We start from the raw sequence: 10210 nt of genomic DNA, 5'->3' as shown, positions 1-10210 counted from the left end.
AGGAGAACAGGAAAAAAGAAAAGAAACCCAAAAGAGACCAGAAAATATATTAAAAGGGCAATACAGCAAGTCACATCTTTTTCAATATACAGGTCAGACATCATGCAACAACAGATTCCGTTTTAAAAATGAAAAATATTAATAAAACACTACAGAAATCTCTAGAAATGCAGCTGATGTAAAAACCAACCTCAGTAGCAAACGAGTGATGTAGAGAGACCGCAACTAAAACGCGAAAATGACTTCAAATCATATTAAGAAAGAAAAAAAAAAATGCGGCAACTGATAAGAAAAAGGAGGCTGTACATTGCATGAGTGCCTTGTTTGTCTTCCATCAGTCAAGTTTCCTATAACGAGTCAAAAATGTACAAGAGCTTAAGTAACGCGAGCTTAGAGCTTCCTCATGGGATTTAAAGGACTGACCTGCTCACACACTACATGTGTACATGTGCGTATGCGCATGAATACACATGCACGCACGGCCACAGTCACACATCAGGTATGTTATCTGCAAATTATAGTAGTGCACTATATATATATATATATATATAATATACAGTTGAAAATCCCAATGAATCATTTTTCTGTCAAAGTTGGTTACTGAGACCAACACCCCTGTTTTTTAAAAACCCAAGGAGAACAGGAAAAAAGAAAAGAAACCCAAAAGAGACCAGAAAATATATTAAAAGGAAATCAGTAGTAACATTTTCATGTGCTAGTAAAGTGCAATTCAACAAGATTTGCAATGTACATACAAGAAAAATGACTGATTCAGACCCTTCGGCCGTCACTCCGCCCCACTCTTACCTTCACCTCTCTGCCCCAACAAAATGCCACTCAGATCTCTCTCATTAATTTAACAAGCAGTTCAAACAGTCTGCTATCAGTTTAGCTTTCATTTCCACAGTTCTTGAGAGCTATCTTCCAGTGCCCAGTCTCTGACCGTGGGTAGATTGAGCGACTCGCTCTTGACCGAGAGCGAGTTGACCAGTTCGCAGTGGAACTTGCGGATGTGTCGGTACAAGTCCCCTGACTGCGTGAAGCGCCGCTCGCACCACTTGCAGGCGTGCGGCTTCTCACGCGTGTGCACGACGGCGTGTCGGCTTAGGTTGTGCGAGTACTGGAAGCTCTTGCCGCAAGTAGTGCATGTGTAGGGCTTCTCGCCCGAGTGCGTCCGCTCGTGACGCTTTAACGTGTACATGCAGGAGAAGGTTTTGCCGCAGATGGAGCAGGTGGGGACATTGACGTCGCCGGCCGGCTTGGACCGTACACCTTCCTGCTCGCGGAAATGCGTGCTGAGGTGGATCTGCAGGATGTGTGGGCTGGGGAAGACCTTGTTGCATAAGGGGCACATGAAGATCTGAGTATGTGGAGCCCCCAGCATGCTGGAGACGTAAGGCAACAGGGAGTTCTCGACCCCCACGGCCTCGTGCGCACGCTCGCTGTCCCCTCCTAAGACGTCTGCGTCGTCGTCGCCTCCTTTGTCGTCCCGCTCCAGCTCGCTGGCCAGCGAGGCCTCACGCAGGGCCGAGAGGTGAGCCTCCAGGCCCAAGCGCCGTTGCGCCACAAGGCTGATGTGAGTCCCATTGGTGCTGGGTGGCTCCTTGACACCGCTGTGCTCCATCTCGTAGTCGCCGCTCACCAGCTCGTCATCGTCCGAGCCCGTGTCCTTTTCCACCTTGACCTGAACCAGGGCACTCTGGAGGCTGTCTGGGGTCACAGAGCTGCAGAAATAAGGGTTGCCAGCCATGGTCTCCCCAGGACCTCCACCCAGACAGGACTTCACAGAGAGGTCAAGCACACAATCGGTGTCAGCGGAGACTCTCCGAGACACAGCCGAGCGACGGGACCGGGAGCCTGTGGAGCTGCTGGGGCTGCCGGCAGGAGATTTGCCAGCGTCGGGGCCGTGTGTTTCCGCCTCCCTGGGGCTAGTGGTGGGAGACGTGGTCCGGTCAGAAGGCAGACGCATCCACATGCTCCCCGGCTCCTGAGGGCTGTCCCGCTTGTTCGCCATGTCCTCGTCGTCACTCTGCAGCAAGTCGGCGGTGGTCGGCCGGCCTGTGCTTCCACCTTCCGAGAAGCTCTCCACCTTGTCCGAGCAGCTGGAAGCGTCCTCCTCCCGCTTGGTGCTGTCGGCCTCGGCCGTGGCCTTCTGCTTGAGCTTCTTCTTACACACTTTGACGATGTCGTACATGTGGAGGTAGCTGGCAGCAGCCAGCACATCCTCCACTGGAAGCGATTTGAACTGGAGCTTTCCTTCATACATGAACTCAAGCAGGAGAGCGAAGGCCGGGGCCGTGACAATGTCACTGTTCAGATGAACAATGTCCCTTTTGTCTAGCTGGTCCTTGTAAAAGAGGTGGAAGTACATGCTGCATGAAGCCAGCACTGCACGATGGGCTCGGAACTGGGCATCACCGACCAGAATAGTGGAGTCACAAAGGAATCCCTGATGCCTCTGCTCGCTCAGACACTGTAGCAAATGTCTGCTGTGGTCTGGAAACTCCATGCTGTCTTCATAACCTGCAAAAGACCACAGATGTTAGTGAGACTCGCTAGAACAACAATTGTTTTGTCTGCAGCTCTGTGTGGAACTTCTCTCTTTTCCCACCCGCTCCGTCCCCTCTCTCTCTCTCTCGCTCCACGCACACATACATACTCTCACACTCTAATTCTCTCTCCCTCCCTCCCTCCACCCCTGTGGGAACACTGGAAAAATTTTCACCACAGTCCTGACATAAAAGGATTACTAAAAAGCACATGCAAAAAGTATAACATCACAGATTATATATTAGGCTAATTGCATTTTCCTCGCTTGGGCACTTTAAAGTACACAGTAGTGCGTTTAATATTACATTTTACACTAACCTTTTAATTAAAAGTTTAAAAGCACGAGACCAGGGAAATTAACGCAAAAATGTAAATGAAAAATATCCCAATTGTAAATTAAATTTAAAGCAATACTGCCGTACGTATCCCATCAGTACCATTCGGGTATAATCAGATGGCGTGATGTAAGGAGCTAAAGTCCTGATTCCACAGATGCCTGCGTGAGAGAATCTTTCCTGTTTTTTCTCGCTGTGCTCCTGGAGCAGTTATTTATAATAACCCACTTTGGCCAGGACACCAACAAGTATAGGTAACAGGCTTACAGGTACACAAACAGCTCACCATCATGGGCACACTGCATAAGTATACAAAGTACCATGATCTCTGAGGTTACGACAACTGAGGTAGCAGAACATCAGCATGACGTGCGTCATCAAAGACGGACAATCTGCAAATAAAATACGCACTAAAATATATATATTATCTTTACAAAATACACATAAACAATTTACAAACTAAAAAAGTTGAAAGTAAAATAAACACAAAAAATTATGAAATCACACCTGTTACCCGCGAAGATCGTTCCCGTCTAAAAAAATGCACCGGCGTCATATTCAAGCAGCGGACTTAAATGAACTCATTTGAATCTTCATTTAAATCTGATTGGGATAGCAAGCCAAAGCCCCCCACCCTACCCCAAACAGCGTTCAGACCTTCATTAATGAGGGGCTTATAGGGGGACAGGGGGATAACAAACCTCTCGCCAGCCCTCTCCTCCCCCTTTTCCCCTCCCCAAATCTTTGGAGAAATGGAACATCCTCCCCAAAGAGGCGGTCCACAGCAGATTTACAATACAATCACTTTAAGTGCCCCGTAGTCCACATCAATCCTAATCCTTAAAATAGCTAAAAATAAAGATTGCAGGACAGCTCACAAGGTAGCAGCGATCAAATTAGGAGACTGGGAGGACAGAGAGGGACGGAGAAGGAGGCTTATGAACATCTGATCCAGCTGACTGAGACCATATGGCAGCTGCTGCCCAGATAAAGAGATTAAGACTAGGAGGAGTGCGATTACAGCTGTCTAGCCAATTCAGGCAGCTCAAATCTGCAAGTTCTAAATTAGTCCTTACAAACAAGAAAAAAAGGAAAGAGTTGAGCAAAAGCCTGACGAAGGGACGTTTTGAAGAACGCGCGATTATATAAAGTTGCAGATTTATTTCGCTAAAAGCATTTCTGCATTTTTGGTCGCTTTAGAAGATTTAGAAGATCTCGTTACTTAAAGAAAAAACAGGTTTTATAAACGCATAAGAGTTTCTAGTTTTAAATCTGTAATACTATAATGAACTACCCTACCAACGCCACTCTATACTGTCACAACAGAGCAACAATTTGTCATTGAGAACGAAGTAACCGAATAGAAGACCTGCAAACAAACAGAATAATCAAACGCTTGCCTGGAAACCTCTTCATGGCAACAAAAAGTGTCACTTGTCCCCCAGCCTGGTTACACTACACCAGCTCGAAATCCTTTACTTCCCATTTCACACACTCTGGCTGATGGCTGATGGCAGACGCGCAAAAAGACTTAATGAGAGTTCCCTATTCAAAACACATCCCTGTTGCCCAGACCCCCCAGTACAGTACCTGCAGTACGCATCAACTTGATTAAGTCCACTGTTGTGGTAGCGCCGGCTGTAACTCCCTTCGCCGAATCAATGAAAGGGTAGAGTCGTGAGAGAAAGAGAGAGAAAATCAAACTGTGAGGGACAGATGCAAAGTGGAGGAGATGTTGGAGGGGAATGCGATGCCTCCTCCTGCACACAGATCCGCACACACACTAACTCCCAGTCTGTGCGTTAGAAGAAAAGACTGGGGGATGGCAGCCTGTCAGCTGCTCTGACATCATGTTCAGATGGAAATGCTACCTCCAGCTGTGCTCCTTTTAGTGCCATATGCTACTCCTCTACACTCTTGCCACCAGCCTCTCCTTTATACAACTTTGTTTCTCTTTCCCCCCTTTAAAATACGGGAGGAAGGGAAGTGTTGTGAGGTGCTTCTGTAGAAAACTAGCCAATTCCCCCCTTTAGTTGTAATCTCTCAGCAAAGAAGAACTTGGAAATGGGTCCGTCTGAAAGCCGACACTTTTTTTCTAACCTAGTTTCCTGCACTGAGAATTTAAATACCCTCAAGTTTTTCCCCCCCCCGCTCTCCTTCCAGTAACCATAAACAAAGGCCAGCACAGCACATTTGCAACTGACAGATCCACGCAGCTGATATTGTTTTCGACTTCTCTATGGTTCACTGGCCGCGCCATTACCGTCATTCATTTTACTAACCCTTTGGACAGAGGAGGGAGGGAAAAAAAAAAGAAATAAGAAACAATGGGAACAATCATACAGGCCTTATAAGTACGGTTCAAACAAAAGCCACTGTATTCCGCATTTGGGCTTACAAACCTCATTACTTCTTAAGTATCCAACTCATATTTCTGTTCATTTTCACAAACTTCTTCAGTGCGAGCCAAACAACAGTTTCCTGTTTACCACCAAATTCAGCAAAACAAAGATACTCAAATATAATCTGAAGGTCTCTCCTGAAAGATGTCACACTCATGACAGAATATTTAGTTTTTTTTAACTCACTGATATTCATGAATATTTTTAAATGCATAAAAAGCCACAAGAATGAAGAGTTTGCTTATCTGTCACATGCATTATACTTGGTCTCAGGGGTTTTTAAGCTAATAAGAGCTTTTCATTCAATATGTACTTGAATGATTAGGCTTGCTTATTACGTGTTTTGGTTTACAAAGCAATTGGTTAACATGAAGGTAAAAGTAAAAAACTAAGCTCACGCTAGCGCATTGTTTTATACCGTGGCATGTCAAAGTGAACTTGTTTTCAAACCTGGGAAGACGTTGTCCTGAAAGACTTATCCAAATGGTGCCAAGTTAGCACCTTCTTCAACTTAAAAGCTACGATACAAAACAACAGACATAAAATAAAACAAACGACGAGTCCACCTAGGTAGGAAATGGTATTATAGCAGGCTACTCCTACACAAACACACACACAGAGCACCGCCGACGGTCTTTATCTGGATCCTGACCCCGTACGTTCAGGAAAAGCTAGCTTGCGTGGCTAACAAATAAAAAGTAAGCGTTCAACCTGCAGTGTTACAGTTTCTCGACAGGCCCCGATGCCACGCGCTCGAGCAACTCATTCTGCGCGTAAAGACCGACAGTCGCGTGAAAAAGATCGTTACTTTTCTCCATAACAATCCAGCCCGTGCCTCCAACCCCCCTTTCATCTCCTTAAAGAGCACCTCGTATCACAGGCACTTACAGACAACCAGGTCCAGCGTCTTCCTGCTTCCTCCGTCTAATCCTCTCAGCGAGAAAAACAACTCGATTGACTTTCAACAGCTTTCCATAACAACCTGCGGTGGCAGGAAAGACGGAGCAGGCGAGCGGAGCGACGAGAGCTGCGGCAGCCAGATGTTTCCGAGCTGTTGCTACTCAACTCTCCTGTAAAGAGGAAGCGCTTGACTGGCAGCGCGCAAGCCAATGGAAGAGGCGAAAAGAAAAGCGAAGGCAAATTGGAAGCTGCCGCTGAGGGGGGAAGAGGGAGGGATGTCTCTTTCTCGGCGTAGGTTGACACCAGGCAACAGTGAGAAAGCAGAAAAAAAAGGCCGAGCGAGCGAGCGGGTTCCTCGAGCAGACTGGCGCAGCGCGCGGATCGAGGGACATTGCGCAATGTTACGTGGGTACTGTAGTCACGGACCGAGCAGCGGTGAAGAACAGGTGCGCTGCGGAGAGATACGGGCACGGGGACAACGAGACGGCCGCTTAAACCTATTCCAAATGAGGAACAGAGGCGCGAGTGTCTGATGTAACTCTAGAATTATTACTACAAAATAAAACGCTTATAATTTACAAATATTTAGCGTACAAAATGGGTCTATAAGCGGATGAAAAAAATACTTGGGTTATTGTAATTAGTTATTTTGTTATTATTCTTGATTATTATTATTATTATTATTATTATTATTATTATTATTATTATTATTATTATTATTATTATTATTATTATTATTGTTATTATTATTATTATTATCATCATCATCATCATCTGAAATGTTACCAAGTTGTTTCCTTTTAGTGGCAGCTTTAATTGGGAGATTATTAATAGTCATTCAAATTTCATACGCGGGCAAGCGACATTAATGCACTATTGAAGTTAAAAGAGTACATTGGCCTATTCTAAAATCTATTTTTTAATTTAATTAAATTCATTTGGGCTAAATTTTAATGCAATGTACCGCAGTGTATATGGTTACCGAAATTTTGTGCTGTCGCTACCACCGTAATATTTTGGGCTATAGCCTACACTACAATTAGCCTAGCCTACAAAAATCTATTTCTTTGGAAAAATAAATATATATATATTTTATAAATATATAAATAAATAAATAAATATAATTAATATAGCCTAATATAATTAATCTAATATAATAAATGCAATCAAATGAATGAATGGATGGAGCATTTGATGAATAATGACCCTAAATAAAAACATTGGTAGCAGGATTTTATAAAGTGTAAAGAAAATACAATAATCTATCATAAGCAATGTGCTGAAGGCTAGATCCCTGTGCTTACATGCCATATATACAGTTTGTGTGTGAGATCGCGGCGTCAACAGGTGAACGTTTGCAATGCTAAGTATGTGCAATGGTCCACAGATGCGCTAAGTTCACTCCGGACGGAGCTTGTGAACACAGTCACGTGTTTGGCATATTTGGCTGCTGAACTCACCCGCCCATCAGCATCCACGCTCCCACACTCATGCGAAATAAATAAATAAATATAATTAATATAGCCTAATATAATTAATCTAATATAATAAATGCAATCAAATGAATGAATGGATGGAGCATTTGATGAATAATGACCCTAAATAAAAACATTGGTAGCAGGATTTTATAAAGTGTAAAGAAAATACAATAATCTATCATAAGCAATGTGCTGAAGGCTAGATCCCTGTGCTTACATGCCATATATACAGTTTGTGTGTGAGATCGTGGCGTCAACAGGTGAACGTTTGCAATGCTAAGTATGTGCAATGGTCCACAGATGCGCTAAGTTCACTCCGGACGGAGCTTGTGAACACAGTCACGTGTTTGGCATATTTGGCTGCTGAACGCACCCGCCCATCAGCATCCACGCTCCAACACTCATGCGTCCCAGTAAACTAATTGGCGTTACTAATACATTTCAAAACAAACCACTGTCGTACTGGTACCGGAATCTTGACATAATAACATTATAATTTAATGCAAATAATGGCCTCATTAAGCTGATGTGGCAAATGAGTCCAGGCATGTGATGTGTTGGTGTTTTCCATGTCGTCACCCAACAATACTCCTTCTGTACAAGAGTTATCATTCACAACAGGTCACATCAATTATAATGAAATATAAATCAAATCGAATGTTATGTTTCCAAGTTTTCATGACTTAGCTTTTCATTACTCTAAGGTTGTATATTAATAAAACACAAGTGTCATTTAATTTGAATGCACAGATATTTTATTCAGTCTTTAGGCAATATACTAATATTTCAATAATATTATTTTAATATTATAATAATATTTCACTCTTTATTAAGCAATAATAGACAATCCCCAAACTGTTTTCATGCAAAAACTGTGTGTTTCACATAGTTGCAACTATCAGCATAACTGCTGTTAGTTCTCTGCTCCAGATAATCAACAGGCCTTTTTGATCCCAAATGTTTTTTGGAGATGACAGTCCCTGTGCCATCAGAAAAGCACGGCTGATGTTTGAAATGATATTTACTGGAGTTCTCTCCATCTGTTCAGACTGAAGTTAAAGATGTGAGGCTCGCTTCTGTGCAACTAAGAGCAGTTTTCTGAAGAGCGATAGAGGACTAGTAAAAGGCGTTTTATTTTATTGTTACAGTATAGAAATAATATTGACTTGGATTTATTAACTGATAGCTGTTATAAGTGTGTATTTTACAGTAGCTATAATATATTCAAATTAATATAATTAATTATATTTGGCATGTAATTACATATTACAACTGCCTTCAGAAAGATAAGGGTTATGCTGTTCAGCAGTATGAATTTGCAAGAGGTCTTTTAGGTGATTTTGTATTCTTATGCTTGAAAATGTAATGTAAGCTTAAAAAGAAAATGTGCAAACACAAAACAAGACTATGTTCTGTATTTATGTGTATATATACACGCTGTAATGCTAGGAGAGCCACTGAATTCACATTTGACAGTTTATTCTAATCAGGTACTTCCGCATTCCCACCTCTTGAGGTCACTGTGGAATCCATGTTTGTGGATGCTACTGGATTCACTCAACTTCCACCATAAACACAAATATGGTATAGTTGAAGCCTTTTATGCATTCTTACATGCACAAGATTATACATACTTAACACTTTAAGAGTATATTATATGCGTTATTTATAGTAAAAATAGGGAAAGTTGGGAATATTAATATATTTGTGGTGGAAAGCTATTGCACATGCTCATCCAAATCTGGAGATGAGCTATCAGACAGACTTCAATTTCAATTTCAAAAAGTACTTTAGACCTTAGGGTAGCGGGTCATTTTTGATGGGAATAAAAATGAGGCTGTTAGGGATAAATGTACAGTGCGTTTAATGGATTTTATTGTCGTTTAACAACATTCAAGTTGTTCAGCTGACAAAAAATCTCTGACAAAAAAAAACAAACAAAAACTTTTTTTGGACATTGTAAAAAGTTTTGGAAGCAGTGAAAATTACATGATCTAGAACCTTTATACAGTGTGTGCCATTGTAAAAACTGTAAGTCTATCCCTCACAGCCTCATTTTCATCCATGTTAAATTCAATGTGGCATCTAACATGACTAAGCTCTATTAGCATGATTGTTTTCCATATACTATAACAATGCAAAGCATCAATGCATATATAGCAATTCTAGAGAAATTAAAAATCTAAGATAAAATATTTAACAAAATAATCTTTTGTATTATTTGTTATTGTTTTTTACTTTATATTTTACCCGTACCATCATCTAATATTAATTTTAACACTAATAATTTAATAACACTGTTAAATGTAATCTTTTGCCATCTCATAATTATTGTATTTTCATTCTGTACATTGTAATAAATTTGTGGCATTTAAAACAACCATGTTTAGTTTTAACGTTTTAATTTTATATATTTAGACTTATTCAAATGTTAAAATAGCATAGAATTTTAATATTTTTTATAAATATAGTGTATAATAATTTTTAAACTAAAATACTTGATTAGTTTAGTGTTGGTAGATGCATATATATATATATATATATA

General features: G+C 41.5%; 1 protein-coding gene across 4 annotated transcripts; it reads right to left on the bottom strand.

Moving 5' to 3' along the window:
• Positions 1-640: 640 nt before the first annotated feature.
• Positions 641-6409, bottom strand: zbtb18 (zinc finger and BTB domain containing 18). Of its 4 annotated transcripts, XM_016562106.1 has the most exons (3): positions 6176-6409; positions 4476-4533; positions 641-2523 (listed from the first exon to the last, which is right to left on the bottom strand). In XM_016562106.1, the coding sequence occupies exons 2-3, from the start codon at positions 4486-4488 to the stop codon at positions 896-898; spliced, it is 1641 nt and encodes a 546-aa protein (XP_016417592.1). In that variant the 5' UTR covers positions 4489-4533; positions 6176-6409; the 3' UTR covers positions 641-895. The 4 variants fall into 4 exon arrangements, with proteins under 4 accessions (XP_016417592.1, XP_016417593.1, XP_016417590.1 ...); XM_016562107.1 differs by lacking the exon at positions 4476-4533 and having other exon boundaries at positions 6176-6406; XM_016562104.1 differs by lacking the exons at positions 4476-4533; positions 6176-6409 and adding an exon at positions 5999-6169.
• Positions 6410-10210: the final 3801 nt, after the last annotated feature.

The sequence above is a fragment of the Sinocyclocheilus rhinocerous genome, unplaced genomic scaffold, assembly GCF_001515625.1.
Source record: "Sinocyclocheilus rhinocerous isolate Xijiao unplaced genomic scaffold, SAMN03320098_v1.1 scaffold469, whole genome shotgun sequence".
NCBI lineage: Eukaryota > Metazoa > Chordata > Actinopteri > Cypriniformes > Cyprinidae > Sinocyclocheilus > Sinocyclocheilus rhinocerous.
Note: the sequence above shows the minus strand (reverse complement) of the source record. Positions and strands in the feature narration are given on the sequence as shown.

Bases quoted from the DNA above. Each gene is read 5' to 3' on its own strand.
- zbtb18 (XM_016562104.1), bottom strand. From the start codon at position 6,140: ATGAAAGGGGGGTTGGAGGCACGGGCTGGATTGTTATGGAGAAAAGTA. The intron at 2,524-5,998 runs GTTGAACGCTTA...GGTCTTTTGCAG, and splicing joins GAGAAACTGTAACACTGCAG to GTTATGAAGACAGCATGGAG.